Source organism: Phaethon aethereus (genome assembly GCF_964289735.1).
Source record: "Phaethon aethereus genome assembly, chromosome: 4".
Lineage (NCBI taxonomy): Eukaryota > Metazoa > Chordata > Aves > Phaethontiformes > Phaethontidae > Phaethon > Phaethon aethereus.
In genome coordinates this window covers 2,425,532-2,451,993 of record NC_138578.1, presented here as the reverse complement: position 1 = coordinate 2,451,993, position 26,462 = coordinate 2,425,532, and the positions used below count along the sequence as shown (strand labels likewise).

The 26,462-nt window shown below is 42.9% G+C and overlaps 2 protein-coding genes across 2 annotated transcripts in view; one reads left to right on the top strand and one right to left on the bottom strand.

Annotated features, from left to right (window-relative positions):
• The window catches only part of CCDC158 (coiled-coil domain containing 158), a gene marked incomplete at both ends in the record, with an annotated part of 30,536 nt that extends 23,032 nt beyond the window's left edge, over nt 1-7,504 (top strand). Inside the window, 6 exons of the mRNA XM_081999597.1 lie at nt 857-923; nt 1,820-1,879; nt 3,747-3,814; nt 5,185-5,554; nt 6,115-6,216; nt 7,428-7,504. Coding sequence (XP_081855723.1) covers nt 857-923; nt 1,820-1,879; nt 3,747-3,814; nt 5,185-5,554; nt 6,115-6,216; nt 7,428-7,504 — 744 coding nt within the window. The remainder of the gene's footprint in view (nt 1-856; nt 924-1,819; nt 1,880-3,746; nt 3,815-5,184; nt 5,555-6,114; nt 6,217-7,427) is intronic.
• A 6,135-nt stretch (nt 7,505-13,639) lies between these two features.
• STBD1 (starch binding domain 1) lies at nt 13,640-15,014 on the bottom strand (the record flags this gene model as incomplete). The annotated part of the gene is made up of 2 exons (XM_081999468.1): nt 14,599-15,014; nt 13,640-14,451 (listed from the first exon to the last, which is right to left on the bottom strand). The coding sequence occupies exons 1-2, from the start codon at nt 14,885-14,887 to the stop codon at nt 13,640-13,642; spliced, it is 1,101 nt and encodes a 366-aa protein (XP_081855594.1). The 5' UTR covers nt 14,888-15,014.
• Between the last annotated feature and the right edge of the window lie 11,448 nt (nt 15,015-26,462).

The following is a 26,462-nucleotide window of genomic DNA, read 5'->3' as shown; positions in this document are numbered from 1 at the left end:
GAGAGTAATATTGCACTTAATCTCAGAGTATGGCTGTAACAATAAAGTGGTTTATATTAGCAGACAGCTTGGCTGTTACAGAAATGGGTGCTTAGAAAACACCCTTGTAAGCTAGTATTTCTGTCTTCAGAACTGTGTGTACTGTACAGTAATACCTGGGATCACAGGTTAAAAAGGAGAAAACAGAGTTGTCACATCAGCAAAGATTATTGCTTCTGAGTACTGAAAAAGGTAATGGTTGTATGGGGTGGGGAGAAGCTTTCATAATTAGAGTCTTATTTTAATGTTTTTGACCTTGAAACAGTAGTTGTAACCTTTTTACATTTATTCAAAACGCAGATGTTAGCTGTGTTCTCCCTCAATCATATTCAGCTGCTTTACACATTGCTGTGACATAACTTTCCAGATAAGAGCGCAATCATATTCAGAGAGTGTTTTGACCATCTTCAAGTTATCATGACCTAGCCTCCACCACTTCTTAACTAAAATTACAAAAAATCCACCCTGTTTCTAACTGGTAAGACAAAAGTAGAGGGGGGGGGAAACATGTGACTTTGGATAAGTATAGGTAAGAATTGAAAAAGAGAGTGCCTTTATAAATACTTTGTAACCAAATGATTTTATTTTGGATGCCTTCCCAGCCAGGCATTTTGGAAGAGGAGCCACTGCAGGATCTAAAGAGGATTCTTCAAGAATTAACCAGCTCAGACAATGACATTCCCTCTGTGGATCTTGGCAAGGATGACAGCAGTGGTGGGAGAAAATCACCTTTAGCAACCATGAGGAATACAATGTAAGAGTAATACACTCTTATTTCTGTTGTGCGTAGTATACTTGTGTTGCCTTCCGAAACTAGGATCTGGCCAGTCAAGCGCTTCAGGAGCAGTATAGAATGCCTTTTTGCAAGAAAGTTCGGTTTACGGGTAAGCTTGAGATAATCTGAAAGCTTGCAAAGCTTCTGTTGTTTGCCAGGTTCCTCAGATGGTTTAGGTGGTAGGGAAATAGAAAGTGACTACACCATTTGCCTTTTATTGCTTGCTTTTTGATGTTTGTACTTTTATTTGCGTTTAGAACTCCTTTCTTCTTTTTCGGCCTTATGTAAATATCCCTTCTCTCATCGTTGAAGCAGGCAGTTATTTTTTTACCAAACAACTGATAATGACAGTGGTACACGAAATTGAAAAATCAATACAGCATAAATTCTGATGTTTCTAATCCAGAACATAAAGGTACTGCTCGAAGGAAAATAGAATTCATGGACTCTGATTAGGATCGAATTTATTTAAACCGTGACGCATCTCCCGTCATACATACTGGTGGAACAAAATCATACCAGTCCGTATATCCTATGCATTCTCTTTTTTTCTGTTTTTCCCAGGTATTTTTAATGAACAAGAGATCTGCCTGTTAGGATTTATGCACAGAAGTTGATCTGTTCGATGTTTTGAGTAGTAAATGTACTACCTCTTCCTACCTTAACGTTGCCAGTCTTAGGTACAGTCCTTTGGGGGCGTGACAATCAAGAGTGTACTTTGCCAGCTTGTACTGTATGATTATTGCCTATGGTCTCTGTTTATGGTGACAGCGGGAGACACTGTTCCTTTCTACATATGGTTGCAAGCTTTTATGGTTCAGACCATGTGGATTTTATGAGAATATTTCTCCCTTGTAGCAGTGTTCTCTTGCAGAGCTGAAATGAGGATGGGAGAAACTTACACCTAATCATCCCTCAATGTACAAAGCTGTCTAAGTACGTGACTATCTCAGTGCTGTTGGTAGTGCTAGTTCTGATGTTGTCTTTCTACATCCTTCAACACAGAAATGGTGCAAGTAGAGGATGCGCTGCTGTCTTCAGCCTACAATCAGATCCTTGCAAGAGGTGAGAAACCACCTTTCTGAAAAGGTCACGGACAACACAGATACAGATGTTGTCTGTAGAGTGAATGCAGTAGGATGCTACAGACAATATTTTGAGAAATAAAAAGAGTTGTTGTACAAAATGGATTTAAAAATTGTGAAGAAAATAATTATTTATGTTCTAGTAAAGACTAGAAGTTCCTTGTAGATCAAAATTTTGAGATAGCACAATGAAGTAGTGATGTATAAGATTCGTTGACCACACTTGTGTCCTTAATCTCCAAAGCTCGTGTTTCTGTGTACTGCAGACTTGTTAAACAAGTGAGAAGGATTATCATCACCTTGGGATTTCCTGTCATCCACAGGACATTGCTGAAGTCCGTAGAAGTGAATGAATTTACTTTTAAATAGACACTTTATTCATTAAATAGAGGACCTTTACCAAAAGATAGACAAGTGGTATATGGAAAGCTGGAACAAGATGCATCGACGTAGCTTCAGCAGAACTAAGATTTTGTTGATTGTCTCCTATGAAAACTGAGATGAAGCTTAATTTTTTTTTTTTCTCTTCCCAGTGCACTAGTTAAAAGTTGTACCGTATCCCAAGTTACCATATCGGAATATAAGATGCCAAATGGCAGTGCCATTTGCTATAAAATCTTACTTGATTGATTTTTTCTTTGTCTATTCCAAAGCTGAGGTTGTCACAAAAAGCCTGAAATGGAACAAGAAGGTTTGGTATGATAAAGAAAGATAGTGCTTTGTATGCTTCAAGCATGCTTAGCAGGGGGGTTTTGTGTAGATAGAGGTGCAATAGCAGAGCTGCTGGTGGAAAGGTCAACATTAAATTCAGCAAGATTTTACTTTCTCTGGAACATTTCCAAGTATCTCTCAATGGTCATACTTAAAATGAGTCTAGCTGGTTTTTGGAAATTATTCAATGATCCATTTCCATTCTCTCATCAAATACCACTGTACTCTTAAGAATTTATAGTACCTGAGAAAAGACATAGGTCCAAACCTGAAAAAGGCAAGAATTTGTGTTCTGGCAGTCACCTGATGCTAGTAGGTAAAATACGGGCTAAAAAGCACATAATAACCAGAAGCTGGTCTGAAGAAGCTATATAGAAGCACTGTTGTGTGAGTAACCACAAGGAAGATTGCAGTGATGGTAGTTGTCTGAAGCAGTAGTTTATTGTCATTTTTCCATCTTTTTGACTACCAGGTATTCGTAATGAATTGAGCCCTTTTTTCCCAAAGATAGTCATTACTTCAGTATTCTAAATTCACTCCAACTCTAACCGACTTTTTTTAGTGTAGTCGTATAACAATTTTATGATGCCTTTTCGTCACTATTAGAATGTGGCTGCCATTGGACTCTGCTTAAAAAAAACAAGCTGGTAAAAATGTGAAATGTAGCAATCCTACTGGCACGGCTTTTGCTGTGATTTTGACAGGGATAGGTTTTTCCATGCAGGCAGACTGCAGCTAGAGCCTTCGCTACTGGAAGCACCGTGGAAAAGGATACTTGCGGACGGTGAGAAGTGCTTTCACTTAGCTGAGTAACCTGCTTCTTAAAGTACTCATTTGAGATTCTGTTTCTAAGGCTTTTGAATACAGAATCAGCCCTGAGCTTGTTTGTGTTGTTTTATTCATAATGCTAAAAGCTTCCTGGGAGCTGGAAAACAAAACTGTGATGCTACTTTCATCCCTCTAAGACCGAGCTCTGGAACTTATTTACATTGTTTGCTTTTAATTTACATGTATAGGATCTGGAGATTACATAGGAGAGCTTTACATTCTCACTGTGGAGGCTAGCTAGCATTACCAAAACTTAGCATAATACTTCATAAAACAGAATACAGTTTTTACCATTGTTTTGCTTGCAGGGATCCTTCATGCTTACATACTGCAGATCTTCAGTCGCAAGGTGTTACCCTGCCTTTTACATCCCTTGGTAAGTTTTCACTGGCCGCAGTTGAGGATGAATTTGCCATATCAATGTCGAACTGGAACATTACAGAATATTACAAAAAAATATAGTCCAAATACAGTATATTTTCTTAGGTCATTTACTGAAATACCTCTTATCAGGTGCTATTACAAAGTCTCTATTGCACTTACGGCAAAATCTGTATCTTGTTGCAAACCAGCTCCATGGAGGCTCATACCAGCACATCTAAAATGGATATCTTCCATGGTAGTTATTCATGAATAGCGATAGTCTCATGTAATTAGCATGGGTAATATTGTCAAATTCTTGGTGCCTAAACTTGGGCTCTTGAATTTTGCATTCAGGTATCTAAATATGGATGTGCTTTTGAGAGGAATCAGGTCATTGCAAATTCCGTTGATTTTCTTCCAAGTACTGGGTGGTCAGCACCTTTTAAAATGTGGTGACATGAATTTAGTAACCTAAACGGAAATACAAGGATATGGCTTTGAGCATCAGGGTTCGAAGATACTGGTCTTAGCCACCTTCTGTTTTCTTGCCCATAGAGTATCCATTCTGTGTATTTTCTGTGAAAATTGCCTGCAGGCGCTGATATGTTTAATTGATCTCTATAGGTATTTAAGCCACTGTACTTCAGAGACAGGGTAGAACTCCTCTGTTTGTCCTGAGGAGTAACTATTATGAGTCCTTTTTCTATATTTCAGAGTACTGAAAAAAATTTCCTGGGTGGTTACTGTCAGCCTTCTGGCAAACCTACTGCAACATCCAGGGATTTTTCTTAGCTCACAAAATACCTGCAAGTAGCTTTTTTTACATAGAAGACTTGAGAGGTACTTGAACAAGGCGAGTTGGTTAGAAATCCCCCCCAAATTATTTTCAAGATGTCCCAGGAGGGTGTTAGGGCTAACGAAACAGACTGGGGGAAGAAAAAGAAGACAATTGTAGTAAATCTTCCCCCTCACTAGCTGCATGCCACCTTGTGTGCCATACACCTGAAAATATGGTGCATAATCTGTTGATTGCATATTTCTGTGCATATTTTGTCTCTTTTCCTTATGAGTCTCTTTCTGCCAGGAATTCAAAGCATATCAATCAGTTATTGGAAGGGAGGGCAATGGCAGACCTGCGTAAGCATCAATGTTTTTTCTGCTGCTTATACCTAAGCAATGAGATCCAAGTCAGCAGTAACATATGGGGAGTCTTGGGTAGTTAGCAGCTATGATACTCCTGTCAGGCTCTTTTGGAAGTAAACATGAAGTGAGTAGCCAGCAGAAAAAAGCAGGCCCTGCTTTGTCCTAGGCACGTTTACTGGTCATTCTTCACGTGACAATCACTTTTAACAGAAACAACTGTGTGTTGCAAATAGACTATAGTCTCCTGCTACCTTGGCTACTAAGGAGGAATGGAAAGGACGAAAGAGCGCAATGAAGGGAACCCAACCCTGTCACCGTTACAAAGATAATGTCAGAGCTGATATGGGGGTTTTTCTTCAGGTGTGGCCTCACTGCACTTTGCTTTGCTGTCTCCTAGGAGGTGCATCCATCTTCTCAGCAGCTCCTTGTTGTACATCCTCCCCCAAGAAGGTCTCTCAGGAGGAGAGATACAGAGACAGGTCTCCAGTACACTTGCTGTTAACTGCTCCACCCGATCACCTTCCCGCTGGCCACAGCATCTCACCAGAGCACAGACCATCCGCAAGGAAGGTTGGTTCTCCAGAGGGGGCAGCCACAGTCCCTCAGATAAGTAAGTCCAGTCCCATTGACTGATCCAAAGAACTTGTCTGGGTCTTTTCCCAGCCAGTAGAGTGGGTTACAAACTCTGCAATTGGACATAAACCCCAAATTTTTTCTATGTAGACCACATAGAAAAGGGAAAATAGGGAGATCTAGCAGGTCATAACTGTGACTTTCAGTCAGTTGCTCACTTCAGGGTCAAAGATAAGTGGCATCACTTTTTATTTTTGTTTTATTTTTGTTTTTTGGTTGGTTTGTTAACTGGTCAGCCAGTTACCTCCATCTCTGGCTCTTTTTTTTTTTTAGTAACAGAAAGCACTTTTTCTTCATTCCCCAAATGGGATAATTTATAGGCGAAATAAAAAGGTGTTTATATTTTCACTTGAACACTGCTAAGTATAAATTCCTGTTAATAATATTGTCTTCCTACTAATTCACTTTGCTACTAAAAGTTTTATTGTTTGCAATTTTATTTTTTAAGAACTTTACTTTAGATGGTATGTTTAAATAATTTATAATTATTTTTTTTAAAATCTGTGATAACATATTGATGAATAATTTTCTCGCTAGCTTCTCAGCCCATGGATACTAGTGAGAATACACCTAGGAGGCTACAGAACAAGATGGGAAGCCTGCAAATCCTGGTGGAGTCATTACAGATAAAAAAGCAAGGTGCCAAAATTTACAAAAATACTCCCATTTTATTTAAAATACCTGCACTCTCCAGAAACTGTTCTTGTTACTTGCCAAAGCACTACCTATGTTATTTTCATCAGGTCAGTTTAGATGTGCCTGTTTCACTAGCAATACCCAATTCTACATTATCCTGCTCCTAGGAGAGTAATTAGATTAACTCCACAATACACTGTTGCTCAGCCCCTTAACTCTAATAAGCTTCAGGATCCTTAACATTTCAAACATGGCAGCTGGTCAGGGGTGCCCTTGTGTGCTGTCATGTCCAATTAAATGAAATTTTTAACAAGCTGGTGACTCTGTCATGGAAACTGAAAGATGCTCTGACAGCAGTAGACTCCCAAAACATGGCTTTCCAGCGGTGGCCTCAAGCATATACTTTCCTCCTCAACTTTTTGTAAATCTGAGGTAACAACAGTGATGATGGAGAACTTTTCAGGTTCTCTTGTTGCTCCATTCAAAGTCACGGTAAAATGCTCATCAACTCCTGCAATGGCAGGATACCAAGTGAGGTGGATTTTCTTTTCTCTGCGCTTTTTCTTACAGCACATACCACTTGCTTCCCCTTTGCTCCTTTAAGTCTCGCTGCATAGATTTGGGAAATTATTATTATTTCCCCACATCATACAGTGCACATGTGTCAGGGACATACAGGGGACATGATTTAGGTAAAACTAATCAAATACATAAAGTATAAGGTAAGTGTTCTTGTTTTTTATTCTTTGTCATCCATTAAAATCTTCAGTTTGCCTGTTTTCTGTGTCCACATAAAAATACATATTCATATCTGTAATGTATCAAGAGTTACTATATATAAAAGAGGGAAGTGAAAAAGCTTTCATGTACACACTAAATAAACCCATTTCCATGAGCATTGGACCAGAGGTATTAATTTCACACCGTCCCATAAGAGAGATTTGGAAATCAATAGCACTTCGCCGCTACTCCAGCATTTGGTGCTTTGGCTTCACAAAGCAGATGAGGTAGGGCCTGTTTATAACTAGGTTTATCTTGTCTGTTAAGACCCTGCATATAAGAATTGCAAAATAAAGTTGCATTTAAAAGGGCTTGATAAGTACAGTGTAATATGCGGGAATATATTGCAAAGCTTCAGTTGTCTGCACCTGAAGCCTCAAATTATTTTAACATAAGGCGGTATTCAGATAATCTGTTCTTGCTGTTATTTTCAGCCATGTCATCAGTGATCAGAGCTCAGGAAATAAAGGCAGAGAAAGTGAAGGAAAAGGAGAAAAAGCTATCAAAGTGAAGACACTGTATGCATTAGTGATTTCTTTCACGTATGTACATTGTGTTTAAAATATGTTATATTTTTAAAGATTAATAATAAAAGATTCTTACAGTTTTGTAATTCTTACCTGGAACCATGACACTCTCTACAGTTTTTACTTTTAAATGAGTGGGAAGTACAGAGGAGTAGAAATGCAGATAAACGCAGACTCTTTCACTGGCACACATTTTCAATAGCTGTGTGCTGTGAGGGACTCCGGCCACAGGGCACTGCTCACTCCTTCAAGTTCCAGTATTTCTTCCCTGCGTTCTGGATCTTGGACACCATTTCAGGTCCTCTTTTTCAGATAGTTAGTTTTGAAATGGTTTGTTGGACTTTTTCTTTTTGTTGTATAATAAATTGGTTTCTCCTTCGTCTGCACTTCATGTTATTAGTTCAAAAAATTCTGATTTATCTGGATGTCCCAGAACCGCCAAGTAGTTGCAAAAAAAACGGAAAGCTGCTCGTGGCTCCTGTTAATGTTGAGATAAAGTGTTGAACCGCATAACTACAGCAGCAAGACTGCAGAGATTTCATCCTATACCATGACTCCTTTAAGCAGGATGAACTCATCAAGTGGTATATTTATGTGTTTTTCACTGCTTGCTGGCGATATTTGGCTTGATTCATAGCACAAACAGAGAGGCCAGAGTCTGCCTTGGGATTACCTTTGTAAGCATAGTACTTATATTTTGACTTACAGCTGAGGGTGTATATGTTCCTAGTTTGGCACTTTCCGTCCTTCTCCGGTCCGTGTCCCTCTATAAAAAGTAAAATAAGCAAACCTTAGGCAGAAAGAAATGCATTTTGAATCTATATTGACTTTTTTTTATGTTACGACAGTCTAGTATGCCTTAAACCCCAGGCTCTACCACCCATATTAAGAAGTTAGCTAAAATAGTTGGGCATATTACTTTCAGTTGGTCTCCAAAATGCTTTTCAGTTGAGTCACCAGTACAGACAACCTTCCTTTAATATGAGTGCCTAAGAATATTTTCAAAGGCCACTCCTAGTGTAAGATTTAGTAATAAACATGAAGGCATGTTAAGCACACCTGGCATACATGAATTTATTTTAAAACTTCCTATGTCTTCTGACATTTGAGGATTTTGCAGCAGTGGGCAAATGACTTATGGCACTTAAAAGAGTTAAAAAACTATCCATTGCTAAAAACAATTTCAAAGTAGTAAGATGAAAAGGATCACTAAAGTATCAGATCGATGTTTAAAGCCTCATTAGTGTTTGACAATATCTCAGGGCGCAAGACAGTCGTCGTGAAAAAGGCAGGAGAGTAAGAACTTTGTACTTATCCCAAACTGAGCGATTTTCCAGGATTTGACATTTGATTTTTGTCTGGGGACTGTTTGTGAAAAGACGAATGCCCCTTCAGAGTCTAGCAAGGCCTCCTGAGAAGTTGGTCGCAGAAGCTGCTGACCTGGTAGCACAGGAGTCCTTGCTGTAAAATGGTACTAACAAAACAAGGGGCAAGATGTCCCTCTGTGACAAATCGGTACCCAGGCACAGAGAAGTAGACCATCCCCAGGGTCAGCAGGAGGTGCTAGTGGGGCAGCTTCACTAGCATTAGTGTTTTTCTTCGTTATCTGCTTTCTGAATAGCAATTATTGCCTTGGATTTGTGGCAGCATGGAATGCCATGCTTGAATTCAAGGGGCTTACCCAGTGATTTTGTCCAAACCAAATTATTTGTAGCTATGGCTCAGCAAAAGTAGCTTCATGAGCACAAACTGTGCAGATACAAGCTTGGCTTTGTTGACTAAATTTAAAGCTACAGAACTATATGAAGAGTAGGTCAAATCTCTGAGTTTTTTTTAGTTTGATGTCTTCTTGCGTGGGAAGAAGAGATTAGTGAGTTTTTCCCTAAGCTGTCCTCGGTTATTGTCAACAGTATTTTGATTTAATTCAGGTAACTTTCTCTATTTCCTAATCCTCTTTTAAAAATTTTCCCACCGATTCTGTTACTTTTTGCAACAGTGTTGCGAGCTTCGTTCAAAATGTTAATAAAGGCATCTCCCCTTTCCTAGCAATAGGTTGCATTGAAAGTCAAAGGCGCATTTTAAATGGCGTGTGTATCACAGTTCAGGCTTGTTATACATATTTGGCAGATCTACCAAATGTTTCTTAAGAAAAGGGTGGGGTATAGAGACTGAGAGCATGTATTCACCCCATAGCCCAGCAGGCTGGGAAAGGTCAACGAAAAGTGCGTGCTCAGTTGTGTTTAAGGAGCCAAGCTAAAAAGAGTTTTGAAAGACTGTAGCCCTGTGAGAATGGAAGGGAGCAGGTGGAGAGGTACAAATAGCCAGAGAGAAGGGAGATCTGCCAAGCAAAAAGGGAGCTTAACATCCTTGTGCTGGAATCCAGCAGAGTTGGGAACACGTCTGGGCTTCCTCCCTGCCACCAGGAGAAGGCAAAGAATTGGCCTGGGGAGGCGCAAGGGTCCTAGGCTCCTGGGCCCTAGAGCAGCTATATACATCCTGGACTTTGCAGCACAAATAGCACTTTGTTATTCCATGTCATGCAGGTGGATGAGAGGAGTACTGTTAGGAAAATCTTGACCACAGCCAGGACACCACCGATGGCAACCACCCCCCTAGAAAGAAAACCCAAAACCAGTCTAATATTTTTGAATGGATCATGTGGAGAGACTCCAAACAGTAAGTTTAACATCCAGAGAGAATGTGGGATGGGCATGGTTTTTTTGCAAAGGTACCTGCAAAGTGAATAGGAAGCAAACAAGTTGCAATGCAAGTTTCTGTATGTGACCTTAAACTGGTTTATGCCCAGTACCCATTCCAGCCTCAGGCTGTCTGCTCTGCTTACCACCCAGGTGCAGCATTTAGCATTTGTACACCAAACTACTTCATAAATAGGAGTAGATTGCATTTCCCCTAAGAATAATCAAATTGTCTAATTTGTCAGAAGTTTGTTGTCAGCAGGATGAGCAGGTCAGCTTAAAAGGTAGATCTTTGGTTACAATTTTTCTGGCTTTGCCAAGCTGTGAGTGAGACAGTTTATTATTTGCTTTTCAGTATCTTGTGCCTCTGGCTGCTAGGCTGTTACATCCACATAGGAATGTCAACAAGAACTTGTTTCTCACATGTAGCTTCACTAGTTTCACAGCCAGGACATTGTATTAAACAGATACCAGCCCAGTCTAGCACCATCGTTTTTATGCAGCAAGGCAACTTTCATCACTAATGAGAAATCACCTCTGTAAACTAGGAGAAAATACTAATCGGCTCCTCCAGTAGTACTGAAAGCCAGAGTTTGTTCTTTCACCACACAAAGAACATTTAATTTACATAGCATAGGCCCTGCTGGGCAAGGAGTGATGTGAATTGCATAATAATTTAGAGGTTATAGCAAAAGTGCAGCACAAGTCTTTGTAGAAACCTTGCTTGATCATTCGGCTGAAGACTGTATGCATTGTCTGTGGGATGAAAGTGCAGGATGTTTAATTAAAAACAAAAGTTGTTCTTAATTTGAGAGACTTCTCAGGGTTAGTCTGTTTGAAACAGGTTCATCAGAGCATTAGAGAATCTATTCTAGTGTAGGCTAAGTGGCTTTCTAGTGAATATCTTAATCTGCAGATAATCTTCTCAGACAAGTCTCCAACGTTTGTTGTAAACACACTCAAATGGCAGTGACTGTGGGACACATACTTATTAAGTTGACAGTATCTCACAGTTTGAAGGGCTCCCATTAATGGGAAAAAGAATTGTAAACAGCTTGGACTAACATGTTTTGCTTGGACTGCAGTGATATCTGAAGATCAACTTCTATTTCAACTGTATCTCTCTATATTAGGTATATTGGTCACTTACTTAAATTTATTGTTAGAAAAGCTAAGTGCAAAAAATGCAGTTAAGGTACCAAGCCATTAGTTCCAGCACAATGTTACCTATGCCGTTAAAGCTATAAGTTTCTGACTGAAACCCACACAAATGTTTTGTGTACTCAGCAGTGGTGCACGTGGGCAGAACGTAGGAGCTTTTTGTTTATACCCAGTAAGCAGTCATAACTAGACAGTAGAAATATTTGTTACAGTGAAGCAATAGCCCCTGCAATGAAATGAGCTTCATATTAGTTATGCCCTGGGTTGAAAAACAATGTCCTATTTTCCTTTTAAGTTCATGTAGTAAGTAACTTAAGTCCCATATTCGTTTCCTGTTGAGAGAGTTGAGGACGAGTGTGTGTACATGGGCATGTGTTTAGGACCACTGAAGCAGCATCAACCACCTGCTGCATTATCAGCTCCACCCTCTCCCTTTTGAGTCAGTTGCCAGAAAAGATAACACATTCCTCCCAGACCTGCAATACTTCTCACACAGAAGTAGTTACAGAGGTACTTTTCATCTTGGACAGGCAGTTAATAAAAAGCTTACAGTCTCAAGTTTAGCTCCCACCCACATTTCCTACTTTGTTGTCTTCTGTAAAAGGTCTCTTGAAGGAAATTAAATTCACCTGGATCTTTAGGTTGCTTGAGATGACAAGAGAGCAAAGCTAGTATCTGCAAAGGTAACTGACCCACAAAACAAGTTTGCTCTGTCATGTAGCAACAGCTCTGAGGGGCTTGTTTTACAGGAGAACCCAAACTCCAACTCACCTTAGTGTCTCTTCCTCTTCACCCTCCCTGCAACACCTCCTCAAGAGCTATCTTGTGGCATGAGCAGGCAGCCCAGTCCACTCTCAATGGATTTGTTTTTCACAGCAGCTCTAGTATTGTCCCACCAACTGGTAAGCCTCTGAAGCTCATTTTCCACTCTTACCACCAAAATCTATTCTATTTTGCATATTCAGGCTGCCCCACCATGCAAAGCAGGAAAGAATTAGCAGGGGCAATTAGATCAGCAATGTGCTTTTGAAGTAAATATTCTAAACCAAAGTTCTAATCTACACACTTCCAGAACTCCTATAAAACTACCCTCTTCAGACCAGATGCACTGGGGGAATCACTTCCTTAGGAAAGTGATATTTGCAAGCTAGATCCAGGTTCCTCATTACATAGCCAAGAGCTTGCTGAAGTGTCATCATGTTTTTGGAACCAAAAATCCAAAAAGCAGGTAAGCAGAGCAGCTTTCTGCTTCTGTCGTATTAAAAAAAAAAAAAAAATCAACTGGTTGGATTTCCAAGTATTGCACTTTATCTGGCTTCCTACAAGGCCATAACTTAAATTTATGTTGAAAAGCCTAGTGTAGAAAAAAACATATGAGTTTAAGCTAAGTAGTCGCTAACAATACTGTGGTATTGTTGCTAGGTAGGCAGCATACACCACCTAACTATTTCAGAAAGAATCCTATTCCCTAGCTATCACAGCAGTCCAGGTTTTTTTGAAGCCTGCTCCCACCCTGACAGAGTAATTCATTAAGCCCAGACAGTCCTTTCTGACCTTTGCTCTCCTCTCAGCAGGATGATCTGACTAAAAGGGACCATCTGCCAAGCCTGCATTTCAGCTGAGGTGCTTCCTGGAGAGTAGGGAATAGAGAATCTAGTACTTGAGGGGGTAAACTTTTTTTTTTGTTGCTTCAAAGAGGGCCAGTCACTTTTCAGGAATTCTTTAGCCCTAAAATTTCAGGTTAAATACATCACTTACATCAAAAAGTTATGAAAATGAGCCAGTTCAGTGGTCAAGTTTTAATGGACTGTCAGTCTGAAAGTGTTTATTGTTTACTTAATACATTACATAAAGTTAAAACACTTAAGTTTCTATTACAATGTAGGTAACCACGCTTTCTAGTATGCTTCAAAAGCCCTAAGCAGTCGGTACAAAGATGCATCCCACAGCCCCGCTCAAAGCAATACAAACTGAAGTCCAGGGTCCAGATTCATCTGGACAGGCAGCTGCTTGGAACGCTGCTCATGCCTTCATAGCCTACCTTGCACATTCAGAATGCATTTCAAGTTGATTTTTCAGGTTGCCAAACGATTTCCTAAAGGGGATGGCAGAGATCTGCTGCTCAGGCAGTTTAACCAGGTCTGATAGGAGATTTACAGAGCTCTGCACTTGAGAAGGTCTCCTACTGATGGAGTAAAGTATAGGGACTCCGTGATTAATCTAAGCAGGTTTGCCATTAGATACGCAGATTCCAAAATCCCATTAATGGTATCCCCACCACTGATGAACAATTAGATCTTCATGTTCAGTCACTAGGGTCCTATTACCACATTCTTCCCAACGTCTGACCTTCCCATTTTCCACCAAGATAAATTTCCATTCTACTTTGGTGTCTACTGGCAGAGTAACAGATTCACACCAGAATCCATCCTTGTCGTACTTGAGGGGAACGTAGCTGTGCCACTGGCCGAGACACTCGTGGTCACCAGTAACACCAATCAGCTGAGCGTCAGAGTGGGTGATGTAGTGGACACGGAAAGTCACATGGGTGTTTTGAAACATGGGGGGCACAGCTGCAACTCTCTTGGCTTTCAAGTCTCCATCAGGGCAGTCTCCTTGTTCCCATTCCTTGCTGTCGGAGTCTTCCAGGCTGCCATTCTTGCCAGCCTCCCCCCAAGCCAGGTGCTCAGAAACGACTTCCCATTCCTCATGGTCCAAGTCCCTACTCTCAGCTGGCTGACCCGGCTGCTCCTCAGTTCTGTCCTTACAAATATCTGCAGAGGCTCTTATCACTTCCATCACGCACCATCCGTCACTTGCCTCACCCATCTGGGGTCTCAATTCTCCCGCCTGGCTGCCATGCATGTCAGCTGGATGCTCCTTGGAGTCGGTGGCACCCTGCTTGGGGAGCCGCTGCCCCATCTCCAGAGCTTTGCCTGCAACTCCACCACTCTGAACATGGTTAAGCTCTTTCCTCAGGACAGCCTCCGGATCCTCCCCTGGCTTCCGAGGGCTGGACAGGGCAGCAGCCTTGGCTTCCTGCAGCACTTGCTCACCACTCACCAGAAGAGCCTCTAAAAAATGACATTTCATTGAAACAGGCATGGCTTAAACCGCGCAGTTAAGCTTCGCGGCAGCAAACCCAAGCCCTCGCGGGGCAGGCATGGGCAGAGGGGAACGCATCGAGCACCAGCTCCCCCCGCAGCACCCCTGCCCGGTACCTGTGGCCACTACCGCCGCCTCGCCCCTCGCCTGCGGGATCCCCTCGCCGCCGCCGCCGCCCCGCAGCGGGGCCGCCCCGGCCGCCGCCTCACCGCCCTCCTCGCTTCGCCCGTCACCGCCGCCGTACCAGAGCCAGGCGACGAGGGCGGCCAGCAGCCCCACCACCAGCGCCGGCCACAGCCCCGCGCCCAGCCAGCCCCAGCCGCGGGCCTCGGCGGGCAGGGCGGCAGCGAAGCTGGGCGCGGCGGGCGGCTGCCGCAGTACGGGCGGACCGCGGTCACGGGCCATGGCCGGGCGCTGGCAGCAGGGGCACCACGGCTCCACGCCCCCGGCGCCGCTTTAAACCGGGCCCCGGCCTCGGGGAGGAGCCGCCCCGGGGGCGGGAGGCGGCTCCCCATGGCCCCGGGAGGGGGGGCCGAAGGGAAGGAAAAGGCGGGTCGGAATAAAAAAAGTCAGGAGCTAGGAGAGAAAAAGTTAAAAGGCTTGCCCCTCCCCACACCTTTCCTGCCATCTCTCCCCCTTTTTCCCCCCTTCTCTTTCCTCATTTTGTTGCTACAGCTAGGCACTCTGCACAGGGTAGCCACACTGCAAGTGTTTTAAACCATGGATAATATAAAAATGAAGAGAGGTGATGCACAGAAATTGAGGACTGGGTGCTTGAGTTTCCTGTTTTTGCATGAAGGCAAGCATTGGAGCTGTAGTAACTGCAGAAGTTTATGAAGTTTAACTCGAGCAGTACTGGTGGCCTTAGATTTAGATGCTCTAACAGGGTTGTGCTGAGGGTGACTGATATGCCTGGACTTTTAATGATTGTGCTGATGAAAATCCAGGCTTTCTCTGGTAGCCCTAAGAAGTGAGATGAATTCGCTACTAATTTTGTAACTTCTGCATCATACTCTAATGACCACAATTGGATTTCTTAACGTTGTCCTGCTCTCCTGTCTCCCATATTATGCTCAGGAAGCTTTTTTGGACTACCAGGACTTCAGAGTCCATTAGTGCAGAGGATATTTGATGTTTATTTTAATTTCCCTTCATTTTAGTACCCAGTTTTCCTCTTGAAGTGATTATGTCAAATTTTATTTCAAAATTGAAAGGTTATACAGATAAGTCTTACTAGGAACTCAAGAAATTTGGTAAATGCAACTTATGACTTTGTATTTGAATTGGTAATTCTGGGGTGACAATCTGTAAAAATGTTTATCGGTGTAGACTATTAACACCAAAGATTAAGACCAGAGAAGGAGATAGGGGAGGCAGTTCCGTTCAGTTTTGACTAATGTCTTTTTTAAATCAATTCTCTTTATGTGAACAAAGGTGTTGTCATTACCTGATTTCGAAAGCCCACTGATGAGATTTTATCTGCTATCTCATTAGGAAAGAGAATTAGGAAAGAGGATGTCCCAATAAGTCTATTTCAGTGTGTGAACTTCTTAATCTTCCAGTATCATTTAGAGCAGCACTACCTCAGCTTAACAGGACAGTAAATGTCATTCAAATTTATAGAAGCACAAGTGTGCAGTCTTCGCGTGAAGCTCCCTGGACGATATGGTATATGGTAGCCTGTGCAAATACGCAGAATTCATGACCTAAATATTTCTCATTTCTTTGCTTAGCACAGTAACTAAGACACCATCTCTGAAGCCCTCCACCAAAGTGCTGAGCTTGTGATTAAGTAAAAATATCTATTTTGGTACTTTGATGTGTGGGATGCGTTCAGGCATGCGCTAAAAATGCACTGCTCAGATCTTCTGCTCAAAAATACAGTGAAAGAAGAGAGCTGAGAATCTAGGACCTGCCTGGGCACTTTCTCAGTAAATGTAGTTTTGGGTGCACTCTCTTTTACCATTGTTGGTGCTTCAGGGTGCATCTTAGCCTTGCTACATAAAACAGACACTTGACTGTAATGAGTTATATTAACTACTGAAGCTCTTTGTGTAGTAGATGTTATTTTTGCAGTTTACTTACATTCCTTTTTCTAGCCTTCAGAACAGAGGCAGTCCCATGCTCTGTATTTGTACTGGAATTATCAGTTAGGGCACCTACATACTACTGCAATTTAAAATTCCTAGTCATCTCCCTGAAGCAGAGCAGCCAAAGACTGTTAATATTGTATCTTTACACTATAGAAGAGCATTATTCTGCCAGACCTCAGCACAGAGGAAGAGGTAGTGTTTGGAGCTGCTAACCCCATATTTTCCTTAAATATATTTGATGATAAAACAGCTTAGGAAGGAAGAGACCCCAAACTAACACAGCTTAGAAGTAACTGTTAGAGAAATCCTTAAGGAACATTTTATTTTGAAGACACACAAATGCATGTGATGAAAGGCAGGGTGCTGCTTTAATGAGCAAGAAAAGAGCAAAGGTCTCTTCTGGTTCCATTCATTTTCCATGCTCACGCAAGTCTTTTCTGCTGCCGGACTCTTTTTCATCCAGTATCTGCAGAAGAAACTAAAGCAAAGCACCCAGACTGCTTTGAGTGCTCAGAGAGTAGTTTTTGTTACTTGTAATGCATTTGAATGATTACAGAAAGAGGGAGACGCAGGTGCCAGCAGAGATGAGCTTGCTGCACAGGCAGGCAGGGAAGGACAGTTCTGTAACCCAGATTCCCGTGCAAGTCCTCCATAGTTCTCAGAGGGCACCTGCTGTTTTTATCCAGTCGCTTCCAGGTGCCATCAGCATCCACTGATGCAACTGCACTTTGAGCGCTGTGGTCTCCTAGAGCAGGGCCATCCTTGTAATCTGCTGTGGAACAGCCACAGTTCAGAGGTGAGCAAAGTTTTGGTGAGCAAGGGGTTCAGCTTTATCAGGGATGGCTTGCGGTGGCTGCAGTGGGTGGCAGGACCTGAAAAGGCTTCAGAATTTGCAAATCTCCCGGTAGGATGGCACTTTAGTCCAGCATAAGTCCACACTGTCACAGAAGAGTTGCCTAGACTCTTCAGCTTCCCTGTCCTCACTGCCTGTTTTGTGCAGCCCTTTATTTTCATGTGACCATTGAAGTGTGTCAAATTAGGTAACTGATCCAGCTGAAAATTAACACAGAAAGTGTTTGGTTTCATCCACACAAATGCTTCGGCCAACAGAGTGGAGAAAACGAGAACGGGTGGCTAAAGGAAAGGCAGACCTTTCCGTTTCAGAGGCAATGTGGATTTATGCTGGATCTGACTAGTTTTAGGTGGTTCAGTTATGGATGTAACAATGATACTCTGCCGAGGTAGCAGCAAATTTGTGCTTTGGAACTCCTCTTAGGATGTCTATAATTTATTTTCTGTTTCCTTTTTTTAAAACAGGCTTCCTGGCGAATACTAAAGCCGACATTCCTGAATCACCGATCACTTAACGAGTGCTAGAAGCAGAGGTGCTGGGCAGAAGAGAAGTGAGAAGAGTCACGGCCCAAGAGATCACAGGATGCTGAGGACTGAGGTTCCTGTTCTGCAGCAAATGCACAGATCATTGCAGACGGTAACCTACCCCTGGTTTTTGGTAGTCCTTCCTCTCTAGCAATTCTTGAAGTGCTCACATCCCATAGAACATGGAGACAGAAATGCTCCAAAATGTATCTGTATTTTTTTAAAGCTTTCATTGGAACCAAACAAAGCGACAGTACAATAAAGGGGCAAGGAAACGGTTTCTCCAAGTCTCAGGGATGCTATCAATTCTGTTTCTAATTCATTCAAGATTTTAGTTCGTTCATGCAATGAACATTTGTGATGTGGCATTAGTTTGGAAGTCAGTGTTCTGTGAACACCAAGGCTTCATTGCACCATTGTTTATTCAACAAATGTGATAGCAGTTGCTGGACCATATTTCCAACAGCTACATGTGACTTTGCAGAATTACCAGCCAGCTGACTGGCCTAAGATTAGGACCTTCAAACCTGCCACCTTTTCACACTGAAAAACCAAACCAGCAGGGTGGATATTTACTATTACGATTCTATAAACAACTCTACAGCCATAACTGTTATTTAGAAGTCCTGGCCCACATGCACTGTCTCAAATGAACTTTCTGAATTTTGTTTTGTAAGCTATGCCATCTAGTGTGGTGACAGGGAATCTCTGCTAGCGTAGCGTAGCGTAAGAGCGAGTGAGAAATGCCCTGCTGAATCAGACCCGTGGTGCATCTGTCCCACTATTCTGGCTCTGACAGTGGCAGTACGCGATGCTGTTTACTGAGTGCTTTTGAGCTCGGCCAGTGTCCGATCCTGTGGTGTCCACAGCTGCTGCATTAAGGATGTTGGAGAGTACTGCTCTTAAACAAGCCGTGTGTGTGTACAGTGCTTCCTCCAGGTTTACTTTTATAATAGCACAAAATGGAAACATGAACGAGTACGAAAGAAACACAGATTAAAGAGCCCTGTTGTTTCCTGTGGCTGTACTATCGGGGCATCTGGGAGTTCCACAGGCAGCTTGAGAAAGAGAGTTTGGCAGGGCAAGCTTTACGGACGTTTACAGAGAGCTCTTCCCGAGCATAAGGACAGCATGCGTAAAAAACCCACTGGTGCTTTTCTGAAGCTCTGTTGAGGAGGGAAAGGAGAACAGGTCACAGGTGAGGTTGGAAGCAGGTAGCAGCTTTCTGATAGTAAGAGCGGTCACTAGTTTGCTCATTGCCAGGCCTTACAATGTGGATTCTTGCTGTGACAGAGCGAAAAACCGTGCAGTCGTCGTCACCGGTCAGGTGAACAGTAAGCGACATTATGCTTCTTATTGTTGCCGTAAGTAGTGCATGGGCGTGTTCCCATAACCTGCATGTCCCGTAGTCGTTAACTCCGCTGGGCTCAGTGTCAGCGGCACGCAGTGCTTATGGTACCTTCTTAACCGGTGGTGTTGTAAAATTGTGAACACCGTTGCCAGCTTCTTTCAGATCCATTACAGGTTTGCCCACATTTTGCTTTTTACATGTTTTAGGGCCGAGGTACCAGGCGCCATATCTACTCTTAACAATTTGGGCTGGTGCGAGTCCTAAAAAATACAGAATAATGTGTTGTAACTCTCTTAATCGTATTCCCTATCGATAGAGCAGGTGCCAAGTACTAGTGCTGCGTAAGTGTATTTTGGTAGTTACCCCTTGCAGTAGCTGTAAGGTATAATCATGTTCAGCACCACTGATTCTTCTAGTGTGAAGAATATTAGACAGAAGACTTATGTCCTGCCTACTGTTCTTGTTAAGTTTTCTAACCCAGCCATTTGCTAGTGAGTTGGTTTTTCTTTGCAGCCAAAGGAGTAGACAGTTTAACTGGAAATGGTCAGATTCGCTTGGGAATATAACTCTGTAGTAAAAGAGGAGGCACAGTAGTGCGGAGGAAGGCAAGCAGGGGATCTAGTGAGAAAGCAGAAGCACAGATGGAGCTGTGGAAGCAAGTACAGAAGTAAGGTATTTTATTCATCTCTTCTTCCCGTCTCCAGTGAAAAGATGTGCCCAAAGGCAGACCTAAAAGGAGATGGGAAAAGAAACATCATCTCATAGATATCTTAACCATAAGCTCACTTAGCTTTAGTTAAAATCTAAAATTCAAGAGGCTTCTGCCATGAAGGTTTTCTTGGCAGTTGCTTGATGTTTTTTGCGTTAGGTCCCGACACAGCCAGGTAGAAAAATGGGAAGGGCAAAGCGCTCATATACTTTGGTCCTGCATCACACTCCGGGAAGAAGCTGTAACCCTGACTGTCTTTCCGTACCATCCTTTTTCCGTATTAAGGGCAAGTATCTCGGCTATGAACACTGGGCGCTCTTCTCTGTGCAACATTTCACGGTACCCAGCAGGTGGCACATGAGGAGCATGTCTGACAGTAAGGGAGACGGTTTCTCTCAGTTGCTCTTGGCTTTTGAAGAGAAATGCTTTCACAGAATCACAGAATCATTAAGGTTGGAAAAGACCTCTAAGATCATCAAGTCCAACCATCAACCCAACACCACCATGCCCATTTCCATACCTTCTGTCCTAGATTGCTGCCCAAGAAGTTGCTTTCCGCAGTAAGGCACTGAATAATGTAGGGAGAGCAGAGAAGCGGGCAGATTAGAACTGGCGGGAGTGCCATCCGCAGAACTTGCCCTCAGATTGTTTAGTAATGAGGATACCCCAGATCCAGACCTGCTTTACATTATCAGTTGTTAAAATCTGGAAGGCAGCCGGTGAAGGAGGGGGAAAAGCTGTTTCTCATAATGAATCAGCATGTGTGTCTATATGGCTTACAGTCATGCTGAAGGAAAGCCGGGCACTGTCAGAGCCTTTCCTTGTGTCCAAAGAATCAAAGGCAGTAGGCTGAAGGGGACTTCAGGACTCCAGTTTAAGGCTGGTGACTGCAGGCTGCTGGTGGCCTGGAGGTCATACATGAATGTATTTATTTTCAACCTCCTCCCCTCCAACACACACATGGATGGCAGCTACTGCCAGGTAGAAATTCAAATGCTTATAACTCTAGTAGTAAAATCAAAGTGTTGTAAGACAGTAAAGCTTACCTACACCTTAAGGGCTTTGTTGTTCATAGCCACCAAAATAATTGTAAACTACAAGAGGGTCCATGGATTCCCTTCAAAAAAACTTTTTATCTTAACAATCAAGAAGTGCTGGTCTGTTTTACCCTTCTGCCATAAGACAACATCAACCCACCGATGATTATGTAAGCTGATCTTGAAAGAGGGATAAACCAGATCCTTCAGGATGATGTATTTCATTATTTAACTGTTCTTTCTGCTAGAAAATGGTCACTAGTTTTCAACATAAATCTGTCCGCTCTCCTGAGCTCCCTTCCTCTGTCCCAAAGAAATAAGGGAATCAAAGTATTTCTGGTTCCTTTTTATCACCCATGTACTTAACTGGAGCTTCTTAGGGATGTCCTCAGTTATCTCTTACCTGTATTAGAAACTCAGTTTGCTCCATCTTGACATGCTGGTCATAGGTGTGTAATCATTCCTGTAGCTCTCGCCATTTTCTTTTGAATTTGCTTACAACTTTCCTAAAGAACAGTAACCAACCCTGGAGACAGACATCACCACCAGAGGTGGCCTTACCCAGACTGAGAAGTACAGAGGGTTATCTCATGTTTGTCTTTGTTCTCACGATAGGATGCTTCCAACAACTTCCAACAACGAGGATGTTGCTGACACTTACAACCTACTAAAATCCCTGTATCTTTCCCCTCTTGAACTCCTGCCTAGCCAGTTGTTCCTCATTTGCTATTTGCGCAGCTGAGAAATTCTGCTTGGGAGAAGTCATTTATCTCTGTTTTTTTCCACTCTCTTATTTTCCAGGTTTTGTCCAAAATGTCAGGATCATTTTGAACCCATTTGAAGCCCTTCAGCATCCTTGTTGTGTTTTCTAGCTGGGTGTCATCTGCAAATTGAACAGTTTCTTTGGAAGTACACCGGTTTTCCATGAATTTTCAAGGAAACAGCTTGTGATTCTGAGTTTGTCTGCCATTTTTCTCTATTATAATGCATTTCATCCTCACTTAGCTGACTCAAAATATCTAACAGGTCTACTGCCATTCTCTCCTACTTACGCATAGTGATCTGACTTGGAATTCCTTCTTGGGTTTGAGGTAGAGCTTATCACTTGCCCAGGCCAGTCTCTTACTGCATTTCCTGTCCTTTCTCTGAACTTGTGTACTGTGCCAGTAATATCAAGGAATGACAGCTTTCCCTAAATCCCTTTTCCTCATAGATTTGTTTCCCATGAGCCACTATTTGCCAGGTTCTTTCAGTTTATTAGTCAGTGTCTTTGAAAGTCATGCTTTCTGTTTTGTTGTTCTCCGTTCTCCTTTTCCCTAGCTGGTACAATTGCATTTCATATGCCATTTCATGATCGGTGCCTGATGTTTTCTACCTCCCTCTAGCTTAGGATCAAATCCCTTCTAAGGATTTGAAGGAGGAGGCAGAAAATACCAGACACTGCGTGGCAGAGAAAAAGAAACACTGAACCAGTGCAAATCTCCTCTTGGAGACCAGTAGAAGGAGATCAAAGTTGCAGATGTACAGATCTTGCTCATTTAAGTATTTCCCTGTGCACAAGATTTCAATCTCTGCAGTCTTTAGAGACATATGAGAAATGCCCCAGAAATGCCTTTGTACTTCAGTGGAAGCTCTGCATGCAGCAGAGTAGCAGGGTCAGTATACCATACAGGAATAGACTGAAACAATAATATGACATTATTCTGCTACGTTGTGTTATTTTGCCAGTGATGGGGAGCAGCAGAGACCACAAAGCATAAAACATGATATAATGTATTTGGCTAAATTCTGTGAAATGTTAAATCTCTCAAACATATCTCAGGGTTCACTGAAGTTGTAGCACCCAGTAGCTCTTAGAAATGTAACCATAAATAAAATGTTGCAGCAAATTCACGCTGCTAGACTCTCGTGGTTGTCAAACATGCTAGATACATTATGCTTTGACTTCCATGTAGATTCTTTACATTGTCAGGCCCACAGAAAAATGCAGCATAAAAGACATCCAAATATTTCTTTTCAAACAGCTTTTAACACAGAAATTTATCAAAGTCCAAAGTCTGAAGAGCACCTAGAAAACAAATACAAGCTTGAGTTTTGTGATTTAAAAAAAAGAAAAAAAGACGTCTGTATTTGTAGCTGACATGTATAATCTTCTGAGCTGGAGATAGAAAACAGTTGATTCCGAGAAAATACCAGGAATGGGGTTTTAGCTCCTGGGAAAGAACAGTTTCTGAGACGACACTCATCAGGGAGCTGGTGTAGAGTGTGGTATCATTTTATACTCTTTCTTACAGCGTGTAACACGTGTTGGCAGGCTTTACAGGCAAACGTCTTTTTTCAGCTGGAGCATCCCGTGTGTACTCTCTTAGCCTTGCTGTGACGTTTATTTACAGTGAAATGAAGCTTTTCGTCATAATGGAAGGAAACTTTAGAGCCATGTCACTGGTGTCATCACCAGGCTCAGAGAAATACGTGTTAAATGTTCCCTTGGATTCAGTGCCAGGAATAACAATCTGCCTTTCTGAGGAAGGATTTTGGTAAGCTTTATCTGAAGTTTATCTAAATGAAGTATCACATGAGCCAAGGACCTGTAGAGGAGTGGAACAGAAATCATAGAACCATAGAATAGTTTGGGTTGGAAGGGACCTTCAAAGGCCATCTAGTCCAGCCCCCCTGCAGTGAGCAGGGACATCTTCAACTGGATCAGAGTGCTCAGAGCCCCGTCCAACCTGACCTGGGATGTTTCTAGCGTTGGGGCATCTGCCACCTCTCTGGGCAACCTGGGCCAGGGTTTCACCACTCTCGCTGTGAACAATCTCTTCCCTATATCTAGTTTGAATCTCCCCTCTTTTAGTTTAAAACCGTTACCCCTTGTCCTGTCACTATAGGCCCTGCTAAAAAGTCTCTCCCCATCTTTCTTGTCATCCCCCCTTAAGCCCTGGCAGCTGCAGTAAGGTCTCCCCGGAGCCTTCTCTGCTCCAGGCTGAACCCCCCCCAGCTCTCCCAGCCTGTCCTCCCAGCAGAGCTGTTCCAGCCCTCGGAGCATTGCTGTGGCCTCCTCTGGCCCCACTCCAACAGGTCCTTGTCTCTCCTGTGCCGAGGGCTCCAATAAGTCACAAATGAGTCACAGAGGGCTCTAGGTGAGCTTGCTTTCTTTTGATGAGCACTTTTCTCACCCCCAGCCTGGCTATACATTCTCTTACACTTCTTCGTCTATCACTGAGTGCAAGTATTTCATTCTCAGGAGGTTAAGATACTCTTAATCTTCAGCAGGTGACTTAGACCAAACCTTTATATGATTTCTGGGTACGGGTGTTCATGCCCCCTTTGTTTAGATGATGCTTTCCTGAAAGCTGCAACGAATTAGATCATTTTAGAAATCACGGATTGAACTCAAAATGAAGCTTCCAATTCCTAGAGTTTGCCCTTTTTTCTGTGTTGCCTGGCTGCCTACCATACGAGGACTCTTTACAGCTCTCTTGGGAAAGGATTCTCCCAAACGGCCTATAAGGGGTAGAGTGTTCATCTTCACGACCCGAAGGAGCTTGATGACAGATCTGGCATCACAGCGTTGCACGGGGGTATCTTCATTGATGTTATCTATTTCTCGTCTCTGAAATAAGAAGCCAGGGGTATAAATAAGGCAGCAACAGGAATCTTTCATGAGCCTTGAAATACAGTTTTGCTGACATCAAATCTGCATGCCCTATTCTAAAACCGTTCCCGCAAGTTCCTCTTTCCTGAGTTAAGTGTTTGAAGGAGGATGTCATTGGTCACTTAGTCATGTGCTGCTTTGGTCTGATGACAGGAGAAAGCATAAAGTCTTTTCCCACCCAGTCACATTAGAGGAAAAAGCAAGACATGAGCCAGTAATTTGTGCTTAACAAGCCAGCACTTGAAGCGCTGACTGCATCCTGAGACCCAGGTCACATGCTGGAAGCAACCAGGGGTGTGATTTTTTTTTTGCTTCCCCAAAGTATTCCCTGCTTTGCACTGACTGCAGTGTCAAGGGGTACAGCTAACCTCTACAAGGTATTGCAGACTTGCAGAGTGTCTAGCTTAATGGTTCCCATCCTAGGGACCAGCACTGCGTTTGGCCACGAGACACTAAATACTCAAAAGTGAGGCTGGCAGGCACAACAAAGTGCAACATTGCACTGGGGCTGGTGCCCAGGGTGTGACAAGGAGTGGGGGCAGATGAGCTAGGTTCTGCAAGAGGCACAGGCCTAGAAATAGCAAAAGCGTGCTGGGTTGTTTATCTTCCTGAGGAAGGTGGAGGTGGACAGACAGTGCAGTAGGTTCTCTGGCAGCGTTCGCCCTCCCCTTCCTCAGTGTTTTTTTCTCAGTGCCACTTTTGTGTTGAAAAAATGGTGCAAATAATTGAACGTAGCATCGCCATGATCAGCTGTGAACAGTTTTACTCCTAGAGGGAGGCTGGCGACCTGCCCATCCAAACAGTTGGTGAACTTTGTTTACTGTACTAGAATAAAATCCTGCTGAGCGCAGGTGCCTGTCCCATCGTGGTGCCATAGCTTTGCATTCAGCAGGTGAGCTGAGGGGTGGTGTTTCTGAGACACTGACCTTCAGCAGCATGTCTCTGCACCTCCTCAGGCGGGCTGGGAGATGGGCTACAGCCGCTGAAGGTGACAGTTTGTTCCAGATATGTGCACATGGAGACATCCTAAGGGAACCACATGAAGGAGATGCCATAGGCTTCCTTACCAGGATTAGGCTTCTAGGAGCACCCTCGTGTCTTCAACTCCCCAGTCTGGGCACTTTGAACATAGTTTCCTCCATCCTTCTCCTGCACTGATCACTTAAGACCTCTGCCATCCAGCACATTTCCAGGGAAGCAAGTGCCTATCATGCCTTTAGCTAGTGTAGCCCTGCCCTGGGACCAGAGCCAAGGGCTGTCACACACACAGCCTCATTGTATACGCCGGTAGACACGAGCTATTTGTATCAAGGCTGACATATAAAGCATTTGTTTACTAACGGCTGCCACCGACTAGCCGGGAGTAGGGCTAGGAGCTAAGAATGACTCATCCTGGCCTTATTTCTGGGCTTACCAAATGTGCATTTAAGTGCACCAGACTTTGGGAATCAGGAAGACTCCCAGTGCGAGCCATTTTGGGCTCTTTCCTCCTCTGTGCCAATAAGTTTGATGTACTAAGGACTGACACTGCGGGATTTGTGCATGGTAAGACTCCAGGGAGTTCAGCTGTGCCGCTCTCGCTTCGCTGATACTGCCTGCTAAAAGATGCTTACATTTCAGAATTTTAATTAGAGTTAGTTGATCACCTGAGTAAATAATAATGTAATGCAGGCTAGCAAAATCATCTAATTGCAACCTTCAAAACCTATGTTTATTTCAGGAACAAGGGGAGATACCAGCCTGTGACATAAGACAGGC